Raw genomic sequence first — 15929 nt, forward strand, 5'->3', positions numbered from 1 at the left:
ATAGCACAAGGCATTTTAAGCCTAATGGCAGCAAAACATTTTTTTTCCTTTAAATATTGACCAGTGAATTGAATATTCTTCGTTTTAGTTGTCTTCTGATGCATCACAGAAGTCATAACCTCTTTTTGTCAAGACATTCATAATACCAGTAATTTGTTGGGCCTATTTATGAAGTACTATTCCTCTTTATTAAAATAAAATCAGAACTATCAGTTCATTCACTGTGTTACAGCAACACAAACCAGAAAAAACCCACACTCATCATTACGAACCTGAACCTTCTTTTTGTGCTACATTAGCAATAGCTGTTCCTAGAAATCAAAACACACAGACACGTATAAGACAAGAACAGAACATTATGATCCATTCCATCTTCTAAATCACTACAAACTCATATGTAATACAGACAGTGCCTACCTTTTGTTCGGCAAAAATGCATTTCATCTTTATTATGCCACAAAGCTCCTGATGACATGTTGATCCATGTCTGTAATTGGACTAGAGCTACTATAGAAATGGTTTTACGTTATGACCATGCAAGTTTATTGCAACATTCTTGGCTAGTCACTTACACATTTTCTAAGATAATCAATATTCTCTTTTCACAATTTTTCCCATACAGAGATAAAATAATTAATGTCTCTAACCCCCTTTTTTGTTCCTGCCAGGGGATTCAAAGCAGGATTCGGTCCAGCAGGACTCACTGGCACAGACTTACAGACTCTGTAATCTGCCATACATTTCCATGACACACAGCTGTACTTGTGTTCAACAATAACATGGAATGATTTTGCGTTTCCTGTGGGACACATTACCCGATGCCATAATCACTGTCATAAAGCAAGCACAACATGCATTTAGTTTCAGCTACAGCCCCTGAATCTGTTTGTGTTCTGTCTTTCCCCTGAGGAAGAGGTGGGGGAAGACCTCTCTTCCTGGGGCAAAGTGTAGGCTCTGTAAACCAGGGCAATCTGTGAGACCACTATTCAATTTTCTCTTAAGGTAATAGTAAGATATTATTAAGATACCATATGAGAAGTCAAAGACTGACACAACTTTTAATACTAACATATGTCCTATACTTTTTAATAGGGCCTGTAGCAATAGGACAAAGGGTAATGGTTTTAAACTAAAAAGGGTAGATTCAGACTACATATAAGGAAGAAATTTTTTTACAATGAGGGTGGTGGAACAGGTTGCCCAAATAAGTTGTTGATGCCCCATCCCTGGAAACATTCAAGGTCAGGTTGGACAGGGCTCTGAGCAACCTGATCTAGCTGCTGGTAAAGGGCTGGAAGGCATGTCCTGTGAAGAGCAGCTGAGGACTATGGGTTTGTCTAGTTTGGAGAAAAGGAGGCTGAGGAGCAGCCTCATGGCTCTCTGCAGATTCCTGAGAAGGGGACCTGGAGAGGGAGGTGCTGGTTTCTTCTGCCTGGTGTCCAGAGACAGGACACCTGGGAATGGTTCAAAGCTGCACCAGGGGAGGTTCAGACTGGACATTAGGCAGCATTTCTTTCTTTACCAAGAGGGTGGTCAAACACTGGAACAGGCTTCCTGGTGAGGTCATCAATGCCCCAAGCCTGTCAGAGTTCAAGAGGCATCTGTACAACCCTTAACATGCTTTCACTTCAGGACTGACCAAAAGTTGTCAGGCAGTTGAACTAGATGATTGTTGTAGGTCCCTTCCAACTGAAAATATTTTACTATATTCTAGTTGAAGATGTCCCTGCTCATTGCAGAAGAGTTGGACTAAATGATCTTTAAGGCTCCTTCCAACCCAAACCATTCTATGATTCTACATACAACATAAGTACTTAGATCACACTATATTTGAAAGGTCAAGTGCAGAGCCAAAAGGAAGGTCACGGAAGGATGCCCACAAGAGCAGAACAATGGTAGAGTCAAAAAGTCAGAAGAGAGGTGAAGAGAGCAAGGTGAAGAGAAGATGAGGTGGGAGAGAGGCAAGAGGCAGACAAAAGTTGCAGAGGAATGATACAGTAGGACTGAAAGTCAGGCAGGAGTCTACAGCAGAGGTTCCTGAGAAGTGGACAGGTAATTGCAACATATAGACTGTGTCCAGTCAAACACACCCCTCCTATAGAATTTGGCTCCATACCCTAAAACCTAGAGTCTTTACATTCCTTTACTACTGACAATAGAGAAATTCACTACAAAACAGTTTCCTGCTGTCTTTATTTCTGACCTGTACAACTATACACAACTACCTGTTATGCAGCCTGCTCAGGCAGTAAAGATCTGTGCAACATCGCTGAAGGTGACATTGTGGTGACATAGCTGAGGGTAGCGTAATGTTGGCATTAGCAGAAATGGAAAGGCAGTGATCCCAAATGATAAAATTTCTACTGGAAGATGATACAGAGAAATTCACTTATAGAATTACTAGAATGACATTAAGGCTGCAAATTCAAAAAATTAAAACTATATAATGCTATTTAAATGACTCAGATTCATCACCAAGAACCAGCATAACCTAGTCTTGAGTTCCTGCATAGTGCAAGTCACATAAGATCTCTGAATTTTCTTCTGGGAATCAAAGTAGTACCTTACATGTAAGCCAGTTATATTACACTGAGATTCTTCAGGGTTTTTATTAAATCAGTGCTGTCACTGTTGAAACGTGTGCTCCCTCATTTGCAGTGTGAGTTATCACAGCAACAACTTCCACTCATTGAATATTAGACTCCACCCAGTGTGTTGAAACATTCCCCCCCATCCTACTCCCCTTCCCTACACAAGCTCCCTGTAGTTAGCTTACATCATATCACATACTCTGTGGGGCTGAGGGAGTGATGGAATGGGGGAAGGAGTTATGCAGATTGCTTATTTACACTTACTCATCTGAGTTTGATTTGGTATTTCAGTGGCTGGCTGTGCCTTGCAGTGAGTCACCCTTATATAAAAGTTTTAGATACTTGCCTCACCTTATCCTTTCCAACAACACTACCTCATTCTGCTCTTTCAACCCATACACTTTCCTTTAAAAACCTACACAGACTTTGAGCTTGATCATTACAGTCTTTCCACAGTCACCCTTACTGATCATATGTGTGTGTGTGTTTTGACAGGACAAGGCTGGAGAGCAGGGGAAAAGCTTATGTATGAAGCTAAGTACACATCACCACCACAATTGTGGCGTAATTCAAATAATCTTCCAGGAGTATTTTATTTCTTCTGTCATTATCAAGCTATCTTCTTAGTTCTGGAAGCAGTCAAGACCCTTGAAGCTCCAACTCTTCTCTTGGACTGCAGTTGTCAAATAACCAGCATTTCAGTTACTAACTACGTAGGTGCTAATCATCTGTTGCAACTAACTACCTGTAGTTAATATATGCCTCTTATTGTCTGAGACACTTTCCATTTCTAACCAAGCATAAGACTACAGCAGTACTCTTCACTGACAGTACTATCATCTTATAAGCAAAGAACCAGCTGTTTTATTTTCTGCTTTTACAGGAAGACCCTGCTAACCTCTGTACCAGACTGAGCTGCTCACTAGGTCATCAAACCAGAGACCGATACGTTCTAGAAACACACTGTGGTGTGCCCTGACTGGAGACAATTTTGTTTTCCACTAATAGTGTCATACCCACTCCTCACCAAGAATTGCTTGCTCCTGGGTTAGCTCCTGGAAGCGTTCCCGCATATTCTCCAGCTCCACAACAAGGCGACGTTCAGATTCCTCTTTCAGATTCAAGGCCTCTTCCAATGCAGCTTTTTCTGCAACATAGCCTTCGATAATGCCTAAAATCCCAAGTCAGAATGCAAATAAAGCAACAAACTCACTCATCTATTGGAAAAAAGCAACTTGAAAACATGAGTAAGCAATTTTTTGCAAAAACAAAAGGTGATGCAGAAAGAAAGAAATGCAAGAAAACTTAAATTTACACTGTAGCTAGGCTTTTTGAAGTATCTTAAGGAATAACATGTACCAGTTGATGTACTCTAACAGATTTTACGAGGACGCCATGTCACAAAATGTGTCCAAACATGCAGAATATATATGGGGATTGTTAAGCCTTGATGGCCTGGGATCACCTCACAACACAGGACAGTCTGACACATCCTCTGCTGGGGGCTGAAGTTCAAAGAAACAGAATCTCCAGAAAGTAGAATCAAATGTTAGATTCAGAGACCAAGAAATCCAGAAATGATTCACAGAAAGGAAGGAAACAGGATTTTGGAAAGACTAAATAAGCCTAAAGGAGTATGACTGAGAAGAGGAATGGAAAGCAGATTGCATGATTAGGGAGAGAAGCTCAACTTGAAGGACATGAAAACCCTAAAAAGATTCTCCTACATCAAGGCAAAAGCCTCGAGTCATAATCTTTACAAGGGGGAATTAGACCAACAATATGCAGTCTGTGATAGCGCTGAGACCAGCTGCCTCAGCCTTTTTGTCTCTTCTTACAGAATCCCTTTATGTCTGCACTGCCATCAACCATTGCTCTAGTTAATGCTGAACCCTTCCAAGGTCAGACAAGTGGGCTGATTTACACTGCAAGCATATATTCTTCTCAATAATCCAAGCAGGAATGCAAATTGCTGTTTTAAAATTTACGGTATTTTTCACACATGGTCAGTGGTGTAAGTATAAGACTAAGCACTATCACACTTGCCCCAGGGAAACCACATGAAGAGAATTAAGTAATAGATCTGCAAGAGAAGACCCATGCTTCAAGTAACTTAGCAATCTGAAATGCAGAAAATGGATGACAGATAGGCAAATTAACAGCAGAAGACACAAAAAGCGTATCTCAGATATTTGGAGGAATGAGCTACGAGTCAATGACACTGAAGTCTCTTTACATTGGTTTCATTTTCTTACCCTCCGCTTTATGAAGCTCTAGTGCCAGCTGATTCTTGGCCTCGCTCTCCTCATTGAGGCACTCCATTAGTTCCTGGTGCTGACTAACCACTTGGGCAGTTTCCCGATTTCGGCGGCTGAATTCTTCTTCAAATTGCGCATGGTTTTCATGCATTTTCTCCAGCTAAAAGTAAACAATTTCCCCTAGCAACAGATCTTGGATGCACATGCAGTGTAATAATACTACAGACATTTAAACAAAAGACTTAATTTTTATAACATTTATGCATTAAGGTCCAGGTTTTGAAGTCTCATTTTAGTACTAGGTTGACTTTGCCCCAAACCCCTGGATACTTTGGTGACTCCTTGTACTCACAAACCTGTATTTTGGCCACAAATCTTCCTTAGGCACATAAGTGTCTTCCTGTGCATAAAAAGGTACACCTCCCTGTTGGCTACACTGCTCAGCTTGATACTTCCTGAGCCACTTGAAATTCTTACACTTAAATTCTTCAAGAGATTCAGGCATGTCTAATAGACTGTGAAGTCAAAACATCATCAGGTTTCCAAGGTACAGCACCAGTTCTCTGAGTCTGTGTACCCTGCACTCCTGTGTGCAATGTCTCAAGTTCAAAGGAAAGGAATAGAGCAGCGCCATTCCCATTTAGTTTATATTTAGCTTATCCTGGTGGATAGAACAGACACAAGCAAAGTATGCTTGAATGCAGCTGATGAAGGTGACCTAGAATCTAGATCTGCCATGGCTTGGGCAAGTGCTTTAACAAATTAGCTAAATGCTAGTGGAACCAGCATCAGTGCCCAAAAGTACAAATTTAAGCACCTCGTTCTAGGAGGGATTTTTTTAAGACAGCAAATATACACTTCACACAGATCCTTATCTCTGGGTTGTATGAAATATCTGATAAGATGAATTTCAGATATATTCCTTCCCCTCACTTCTTCCTCTTAAAGTAGGGGCTTCCTTACTCAAACTAGTTTCTGTAGCACTAAATTCAATCCTCTAAGTACTCAGGCATCTACCTGAGATTTACAACTTCTCTTCTCAAAGCTGAATGTCTAAACACTGCAAAACTCAGTATGAAAATACTCAACTTTTTATGATATTCAGTCCAGCTCCTTTTATCACAACTAAACAGTACATAATTACAAAGATGTTTGCTTGCTGCTGTCTACATATTTCCAAAATATTTTAACATAGGACTGAGTTTTCTTGAACCTCTTTATCAGTGTTGAAGAAGCACTGATGTGAGGTGCAATAAAAACCCCCCAAAAACACTTAACTCTTGGTCTCCTGAAGTTACAAATGCATCTAAAACCCTAGTTTAAATCTACTTAAGGCAAACAACTTACAGCTTGCATCTGCTAGAAGAAAAAAGTCATTAAAGTCTCGCTGATAAGAAATGTTCAAATAAGGTAAAACCTTCATTGTAAAGAAGCAGGGGATGCACATGCCTCCCTATACTGATAACTTGTCATGTATTCAGACAAAAGCTGTTTCTTTTTAGCAGCCAGTCCTACAGGGTGCTAAATACACAAGCTTAAAACAGATTTCACATTTTCAGTGTATTTATACATCTGTACAGATTAAATAGTTTTACTTGTTTAGTTGATTCTGTAATCAGTCCCAGAAGTCTCTCCACTGCAGTGTGCAAACGATGGCAAATTTTCAGTATCATTTCTTCATTTTCACATGCCAATTCTGGCTTTGCAAAAACACTTTCACATAAATATTGGCTCAACTCAGACCCCTCATCAGTCACTGGAGACAATTGGTTGTGTTCTGTAAGAGTTTCATCAAGCAGCTCATCTACTGAAAAAAAGCAAGGTGTTCAAAAACACAGAAAAATGACACAGAACTGGCTACTCAGATAACAACTGACATCAGACAGTGACATCAGTTGGTCCTGAAGATGTATTACAAGGTGAAGACTTGTACACATCAATGCTGAAAAATCAAGATAATCTTTCACAACATTTGGAAATAGTGTGCTGTATCAGGGCCCAAAACTCTGCATTCACAAAGTTCATTTTTCCTGTCCTATAATCCATTCAGCCTTTTCCAGCAACGATTTAGTAGTTGCACTATTGAAAGAATTAAAATGAAAGAGCACTGATAGACACTATCTTAAGTGTGGAGCAACTTTGAAAGAGACACAGAAAACACTGCAACAAGAGTTATCCCCTTTCTGAACCTCATCCATATAAAAAGAAATGAAAAGGTGTTTTGCAAGAACGTGAATTGATTACATCCAGTTATGCAGATTTGTACTCACCTTTTTCTAGGTGATGCTTTTCTTTGGCTTTGAAACACTGCATGAATCCCATTTCTTCCATAATACTGTGGCTGTCTCTAGAATCTCCAGAAGCCAGACTGTCATCAATGCAAAGACCAATCTTGCTACAGATAAGGTCCTCAATAGCTATTGTGGCCTTCACCAACTCCATAAGCAGTTTCAAAACATGCTGATAGGATTCCTGCAGTTTTTTCCTAGAACAAAAGCATATTGAACACTTCAAAAATTGCATGCACTTGATTTAAAAGACACTTTGAACCAACTGAAAAACTGATAGCCTAAAAATAGCCTTGCCATAGGTTTGACAGTGATCAGTGAAGAGGATTCAGATGACTCACAAAAAAACAAGACCATTTTCACAGAGCAGGCTCAGCAAAAAACCTTTGTTTTCTCCACAGGTAGCTGGAGAGATCATACTGCAGTCACAAGTCTCCTGGGCTTCCACATCTGTGGAAGCACCAGTAGGGAGAACATGGCTACTACTACAGTATCTGTGGCATCAAAATAACTAGGGTGTTCTGGCAGAGTAGACAACAAAAATTATATTTATGAAAAAAAAATTAGTTTTAAGAAAAACAGTAAGCCAGTTTCTTAGAGGTGAGTGGGGGAATTCTTCTAGAAGCTTATTCACCACGACAGCTTCTCTAACCCACACATTCCAACGACATATCAAACCAACCCACATTACACTCAAAGGTTTCAAGACCAAGAGGCTTTTTCCATATCCTAGCTTCTTCCAAGATTATAGACAGTGGAAAACCCAAAACACCAAAGTGTCCATCAGACTGCAAGGAAAAAAAAGGAAAAAAAATCTTGCTCTCAATATCAAGATAGGTTGATAATTAAGAAAACCTTGCAAATAAAGCCAAAGCCATCATCTTACACTATTAATTTGAGCTGGCTTAGTTTTACCTAGTTATTGATTTCTTTATGAAAAATGAGAAAACAAGCAAACAAAAAACCAACCACCAAGCATTATGTAACCCAAGATGTACAAACCTTTCATCCTTTGACTCCTCTATATCAGATCTCAGCATGGCTACCAAATTCCCTCCTTCTTGGTTTTCCCTGTCCCGCCGCTGAAGCAGAGTCTCCAGTCCGGAGTTGGTCACCTCTATTTCATGGTTTAAAGACTCTACTTTCTTTTCCAGCTATGGAAAATATAGTAACAATACAACAAAGTCAATCATTTTGTCTAAACTACAAACTTCACCCAACGATCTTTGGATGATTTGGACTGGATGATCTACAAGGTCTTTTCCAACCTAGATGATTCTGATCTTACCCTTCATCACTTCATATATATTCACACAATAATTGTCTGCTGTTACACAAATTTACTTCTACAAATACTAGAAATGAAGGACAGCAGAAAGGCTAAGAATGAATTGTTATTTTTCTAGTTCTTTTCCGATGCTAATTTTGCTTCAGGGAGCTGACTCACTTGCATTCAGACTCAGTGCACACAAGCAATGCAAAAAGCTTGTAAAAAACTTTGCATCATACTGTAGTTTGTTTTCATTGTTATGCCTCAGAGACACAAAGCAACATCCTAGCACAGGCTTTGACACTAGCACACAAACCTGAACAGCAACCTGATCCAGTATCATCAGTGCCAACTAACTTCCTTTGCTTTATAAGCTCTGCCTGAAAACAAGTTCCTAGAAAAATGTCTTCTTACATTCATATGCTCAGATGACACCTCTGACACCCATTAAAATATATATACAAATACATATATGTATGTATATACCCACCTCTGACCCCTGGATTTAGCTGCCACACAAATCAGTACTATTTTGTTAGAAACTGTCTCAAAAGTAAGCCATCAAAATATTTGTTTGGGAGGAAACTGCAAGTAAAGCAAAGCTTTCTACTCTCCTGCCAGCTTTCTCACCCCTCATGAAATACCTGCATGAAGAGCAGGAAACAATAATGCATTTCTTCCAATAGGGAAAATTCTTAGTGTTTCTCCCAGTTTCCCCACTAAACAGGCCCTACAGAACAGCCCAATATACCAAATTTACATTTTGGTCAGAGCTTCCCAGACTGTGATAGGAGACATGAACGTTTGATTTCATTTTATCTTCTATTTTGAAAACTCAAAGCTATTATTTTAATCACTGAAAAAGAACTTGACATTTCTAAACTTCCTAATTAAAACAGATACCTCTTCCAAGCTGTTCTTCTTTCTCTAAAGCTTTCTTGGTAATCTAGATTCAACTTAGATACTTGCTTTACAGGAGGCATAAAATTTTGTTTTGTTTGGCAAACAAGTATTATCTTTGCCACTTCCAGATCCAAACTTCCAGTTTGCCTGTCTTACTTCCTCCGAGCTATAGACAAGTTGGTCCAACAAAAGCTACTAGAGCACTAATTCTTTTGACAAAAACTGTGATAGATACAGATGGCACCAATACACAGACAACAAAAAGGCAAACATCCAACCTTATCTTATAAAGCAGTGTTAATCTCCCTGAGAAATGGCTGAAGACCAGTTTTAAGCTGATACCAAATTTCCATCTTACTCCAACTAAGAGACAGAGCCCATGTGTGCTGGGTTTGTGTGGTGGGGTTTTGGTACTGGGGGAGGGGGCTACAGCAGTGGTCCCCCTTTGAGAAGCTTCTCAAAGCTCCCCCAGCTCCCAGTCAGACCTGCCTCTGGCCAAGGCCAAACCAATTAGTGACAGTGGCTGTACCTCTGTGATAACATATTTGAGAAGGGAAGCCTGCGAGAAGATTGGGGACTCTGAGGAGGCGTTACGAGAAGGACACCTATGTGAGCCCTGAGGTCAGTGGAAGGAAGGAGGAGGAAGTGGGGGGAGCTGCACCAGAGCAGGGAGGCCTCCCATATCCTGCAGTGAAATGGCAGGGCTGCCCCCACTGCCACCCGCAGAGCTCACAGGAGGAGCAGAGATCCACCTGCAGCCTGTGGAGAACCCCACACCAGCACTAGCCCGGGACTCTGAGGGAAGAAGCAGTCCCTGCTGTTGTAGTCTGGCGCTGAGAGGACTGCAACACATGGAGGTGACCCACACCAGAGCATCTCGAGAAGAATGCATCCTGTGGGGAGGACTCACAGCAGAGAGCTTGTGGAGGACTGTCTCTCATGAGAGGGATGCCATGTGGAGCAGAGGGAAGAATGCAGAAGAGTGCTTCCCTCCCCACACACCTTTTGGAGGAAGAAGCAGCAGACTGACCATACTGCTCCCCGCACTGCCCGTGTGCTGGGAGAGGAGGTACAAATATCAGGAACAAAACTGAGCCAGGAAGAAGGGAGGGGTGGGGGGAGGTCTTTTTAAGACATGGTAATACTTCTCACTGTCCCATTCTGTCTATTAAGTGTTGGCTTTGTTAGTGTTTGTATTAAAGTGATGGTCTTGTTTTCTTCTTGCCCTAACAAGTCTGCCTTTTGCCTGTGACTGTTAATGGGTGAGCAACCCCTCTCTGTCCTTATCTCCATTCCTGAGCCTTTTGATTCATTTTCTCCTACCCAGCACTGGGAGAGGAAGGGGTGAGTGAACAGCTGCGTGGTGCTCAATCGTTCTCTGGGCTCAAACCACGACACCATGACACATTACACCTTGAAAACTAGCGATCACAAGAATTATACACACAGTCCCTCTATATACAGCATGAGAAACCTGTGAGCACTGTGTTAAAGTCCAACCACAAAAGTGCATTTAATATCTAGATTTGAAGTATTTTCCACGTACCTGGACAATTATTGCCGCTTTTTCCTGCAGCTGGGCTGATAACATCTCCTGCTCCTTTTGGTGAGCAGTCTGTGTCATCTTCCTCTCCTGAATCAACATCTGTTCCTTGTCATGTAGTGATGCTTTTTTTTCAGCTTCAAATTCATCCTGCGTATGTCACATATACTTTGATTTACAGAGAAGGGGAAAAAAACCAAAACCAACCCCCAAAAACCCCAGAACCAAAACCCCTCTGCCCCCCCCTTTTTTTTTATTGCCTTTAAACATGCATACCTTACCTCTCAGATTAACTAGCAGTAACTTACACAGTTAACACTCCCAATCAACAAAACTATGCCAGAACTATGACTTAAAAATAGTTAGGTAGGTAAATGAACAACCTGAATGTGCTCACTGAGACCTGGGTCATTTCAGACCGCTGAGATAGTGATGAGGAACAGATGGATAAGTCAAGAGATGGAGAAAAGCTACTTTAAGCAACTGCAAGTAGTACGATAAACATAGTACTGAGTTCGACGTAAGGGGAGTGATTTACCAGAAAAAAATTAAAACCTATAAGGTAGACTTACATGGGTAAATGATCTAGAAGCTATTAAATTGGATATCACCTTAGAGTGCTCTAAAGCACTCTAGAGAAAGGGATTACTAGACATTCCCCACTCCTGCATCAGCAGGGAAGGTGAAACAAGGTCCTGGGATCCCTTTCCAAAAAGGCTAAAAGGAACCCTGATTAGTAATTGTTTCTGCAACACCAGAATTGGGAAATGAGTCTTCTTGATCACAGTATATAAAAAAAACACCACTCGTGTAATTTGATCTGTTGAAAGGGCTCAAACAAATGAATTCCTGACAATCATTGATTAAGACTAAACTGTGATGCATGAAAGCTTTGCTTGTGTTTTGCTTTGTTTGTTTTCCAAGGACTCCTTAACTGTTTTCCTAGGCCTCTTTGTCTGTTTAGGTAAGATTAAAACGTTCGTTAGGCTCCCTAGTAAATCACTGACAGCAGAGACTCAAGGCCTTCAACAGACACTTGGGCAGCTCCTAGAATGAGCAACTAAGATAAACGGGACTCGAACACAGAAACCCGATAATGGGAGGATGATTTTGCTGATTTAGGAAGAAGACACCCGGACTTTACTTCACAGCACATGCTCTGAAAAGGTCAACTAGCGACTACTGAAGGCTACTTACTTCTTCCCTTGAGCACCAAAGACCATCACACTATTTTTACTTCACATGCTTGGACTATGTAAATGAATGCTGGGAGCTCATTATCATAAGACACCCCTTTCCAGGAAATCTGATGAATATGTATAATTGGTGTGCATGTAAACTCATGTCCCTTGCTAATTCTTGGAAGCCCTTACAGTGGAGAATCCCCAGGGCGACCCCAGTGCTGCTAATCAAGAATATCTGCTTAACAGTAAAAAACTTTACTGTTGAGTCAATTTCTTCATTTCACTATGAACACCAATACACTCTAAGGTGATAGCTGCCTTTTTTTATTGGTAAATCAAGAAAACAGTTTTTTCCCAGGGCATGAAATAAGACTTCAGAGCAGAACATATATAGTCACCTGAGCTGTCTTGAATCCTTCATGGAAGACTCAGCCAGTGCTTGCACTGAGTAGACTGAAGCAGCAGAGTGCCTAGTAGTTAGCAAGGTACAAATGAACAGACACAAAGGAGTACGAGGACTTTCCTTGACCAGTACAGTAAACTTGTGGACAAAGTCACTAAAACAGCCCTGCCTATTCTTCTCAGAAGCAGTGCATCCACTAAAAGAGCATGTCAGACTGTAGACAGGAACTCTGAATACCTAAAACCTGCTAAGTAAACTGGCTAGCATGAAGACAACCCCATAAATGAGCACAGGGGAAGTCAGCAGGGAAAGGTTTGTTTTAAAAACCTCTATCAGACCATGACACAGCTCAGCCTGACATTGCAAAAAGATCCAGTCATCTCATCTGGGACAAAACACTGGTCATCAATTTAATGAGGAAAAAAAAAAAAAAAAAGCGACAGCTGTACTAGCAGTAGAATTATCCCTGGCTAAATTTCAACGAAGAGAGGTTTCTGGTGTCCCAAATGCTAACAAAAGCACCTAGGCAGCACAAGAGAGAGAAAAGCAGGATTCACTTCTGGGGTATAGGCATAGCAGTCAGTCCAGTCCCAGCTTCTGTGGACTGAAGGCTGGGCTTCAGTCGAGGACAGCAATGCCAAATATACCTCCAGCAGCCTTTTGGGGTACCCCTGTGTCCTCTGTTTCAAAAGACAGCTACACCAGACAGAGAGGTCAAAGAATGACCAGGACTCCACAGAGGCCCAGAGGCAAGAAATAGGAGAAATTTTCTGCACATCTGCAGCATCCAGTTCTAGAGGTTTGTGCAACTGTTAGGAAGAGTCCCATCTCAGGTTGGAGCACTGACAGGAACAGTAAGGATTTGTTGAAAGCTCCCAAGGAGAAGCAAATAAACAGATGGTACTTCATCTAATCTAACTTATCTGTGCTCAGCAAGTGGAGCTCAACACATGCTCAGTACAGGGATAACACTGAGATGAACGTAAGCACTGCTCTCAGTGTGTTGGCAAGTTTCCCTTTCTTCTGACACGGGATGTGTCTTCTCCACTCATTTAATAGCTCGAAAAGCACTTGTCACTGACCAATGAAGGTATTTCGCTCAGAAGATGATAGGTAATTACTACATCATACACAAGGCCAAACAAAAATAATTTTCAGGGATAAGCCTCTTGAAGATGCTTATCAAGATGAAAATTTGGAAGTCAAATGATGAACCCAAGAAAGCAGAAATTAAGAACAACTGCAGAAAAAAAAAAATTTCATGCACAAAGTGCTCACTGTCATCACAGACTTGGTAAAAGCTCAGATAACACCGAATGTGGTTTTGCCATATATACACAAGCACAGTAGACAAGGGATGATAGGCCAAGGGCACAGTCTCTGCAGACATGAAGAAGGAAAAATTTCAAATGACAAACTGAATATAAACATACACAAGGAACACTGCTTATTGCGAATACTTTCCACTGATTGTTTTGGTTTTGTTTGAAGGACATGACTTCACATCCAATTCAGGATTTTAAGACAACCCTGTAGTAAATACCATAACTGCTTACAGAACTCTGCATTGTTTCCAATACTGCTTTTCTAGTTCCAACATTGTGAAGAAAGGAAGAGATTTAACTCAGATTGTCATTTTAGAGTCATATGGCTGAAGAACAAAAACTTATACCAATTGTTCTTTTTCAGCAAAACATGCTATCAATGCATACGCTGAAGTTCACTTTAATCAGACTCTACCTTCAGCTGTGCAATCTGCTGTTCAAGCAGTACCTCCGACTGGCACTTCAGCAGCTCAATCTCTTCCTGAAACTGAAGCTGCTGCTTCAATTTTACCTCCTCAAATTGAGCCAGAAGAGCTGTTCGCACAGTTTCTACTTCAGAGGCCGATACAGAAGCATACATCTGCAGAGAAGTATAAAATATTTTAGCCATAGTGTTATAATTAAGGAAAAAAATAAAACCAAACCAAATCAAAACCATCAAGCTCAACCGAATTCTTAAGAGTATTTTCACAATAGCTCTCTCCAGTTTCCAAGGTCATACAGAGCTGCTGTCTGTCATCACGCTGACTATAGAAAAAAGCAAGTCAATAACAACAGATAAGCAGCAACAAGGCATTAGGTACCAAGTATCTCCTGTATTCATGAGACCATCAGGTCAGACTAACAAAGTACTCCCTACTTGTTCTTTCCAAGAGAAATTTGAAGAAATAGGGGGAGAAAAACACAGGGAAAGCATATTTTGTCAAGACATGATTTCTCTTGTTCAAATGGGATTAAGCATTACGCAGCTATATTTAATGCAATTATCCTATGAGATACAGCAAAGTCCATCAAAAATATCAGAGAAGGGTTTGGGGTTTTTTGTTCATTTGAATTTTCTATTATCCTCCACGAGAAGAGTCACTGTAGTCATCAGAATAGAGAGAAATCCTCTTTCTAGGGATGAAGGGCTTAAAAACTAAGAAAACTACCTTCCCAGGCAAGCTCTTCTTCCAAAAGTAAAGAGAGTTTGCAATGCACTCCAGCCAGCTGGAAGCCACTACAAGCTCTAAAGGCCTGACAGCCCAAAAAGAACAGAAGAGATCTCCTCCAACCTAAATGTTTTTTTGTGAGGTGCACCTGCTAATACAAGGCTGCACCAGTGATTAGGAAGTTATTTGGCAAATTATCCAATATTCAAATAAGTGAAAAAGCAGAGATAAGTTCTATTTTAACATAACATGTTGTTTGGTTACAGCTGAATAAAGCTCATTTTGTTTATGACTTCTAATATATGAATGTAATATATAATATGGAAAAGTGAAAAGTCTTGATCACTTGTGACTTATACAATCTGACTTCTGTTGATGCAAGCAAAGATTGAATAAATTGCCATTATTCCATTTCAATGTTTACAGAGAATTTACTGTAGATCAAATTTTTAGCCTTCAGTATGAAAGTAAACATCATCAAGCCTACACATAAACATTCCCAACAATGGCAAGATTTTAAGAGCAACTAGGAAGATTTCCAAACCTCACTGAGAAAATGTATTTGGGAAAGTATTACCTACTATAATTTCTCTAAGGAAACAAGAAGTCAATGGTAGTAAAGGGTGCTCACTTATAAAAGCTTTAAGTGAGCAGTTACTTTCCACAAATGGTTAATGACTGAAATTATTACCTATTATTTTTTTATCAAAATGGCAGCTTTAAAATTTTGAATCAAATATGACAGGAACTCAAAAGAAAGCAAGCCCACCCCCACTCCACTCAAGAGAGCACTGCAAACGTGGATTTAAGTTTTAAAAACTGAGGCTAATACACATCTATGAATTCTCTTAAGTCCTTTTAGATAAAGGAAGGCTCAAAAAAATGTTAGCATTGTTTATTATCTACTGGCACTATTAAAAGAAAAAAATCCCAAAAGCACCTAGATATACAGCCTTACTTCTAGGGTTAATAAAACTAAATTTACTTTATGATAAAGTATGGATTATTCTGGG

The 15929-nt window shown here is 40.3% G+C and overlaps 1 protein-coding gene across 10 annotated transcripts in view; it reads right to left on the reverse strand.

Moving 5' to 3' along the window:
• Positions 1-15929, reverse strand: part of PCNT (pericentrin) — a 104684-nt gene that overhangs the window by 52940 nt on the left and 35815 nt on the right. For 7 of the 10 annotated variants that reach the window (XM_074872382.1, XM_074872379.1, XM_074872376.1 and 4 more), the window contains 8 exons: positions 14181-14345; positions 10857-11003; positions 8140-8291; positions 7120-7334; positions 6445-6656; positions 4847-5009; positions 3619-3762; positions 273-311 (listed from right to left, as the gene is read on the reverse strand). In XM_074872382.1, coding sequence (XP_074728483.1) covers positions 273-311; positions 3619-3762; positions 4847-5009; positions 6445-6656; positions 7120-7334; positions 8140-8291; positions 10857-11003; positions 14181-14345 — 1237 coding nt within the window. The remainder of the gene's footprint in view (positions 1-272; positions 312-3618; positions 3763-4846; positions 5010-6444; positions 6657-7119; positions 7335-8139; positions 8292-10856; positions 11004-14180; positions 14346-15929) is intronic. The other 3 variants (XM_074872380.1, XM_074872377.1, XM_074872374.1) reach the window with 2 other exon arrangements.

This window comes from Strix uralensis, chromosome 6 (assembly GCF_047716275.1).
Source record: "Strix uralensis isolate ZFMK-TIS-50842 chromosome 6, bStrUra1, whole genome shotgun sequence".
Lineage (NCBI taxonomy): Eukaryota > Metazoa > Chordata > Aves > Strigiformes > Strigidae > Strix > Strix uralensis.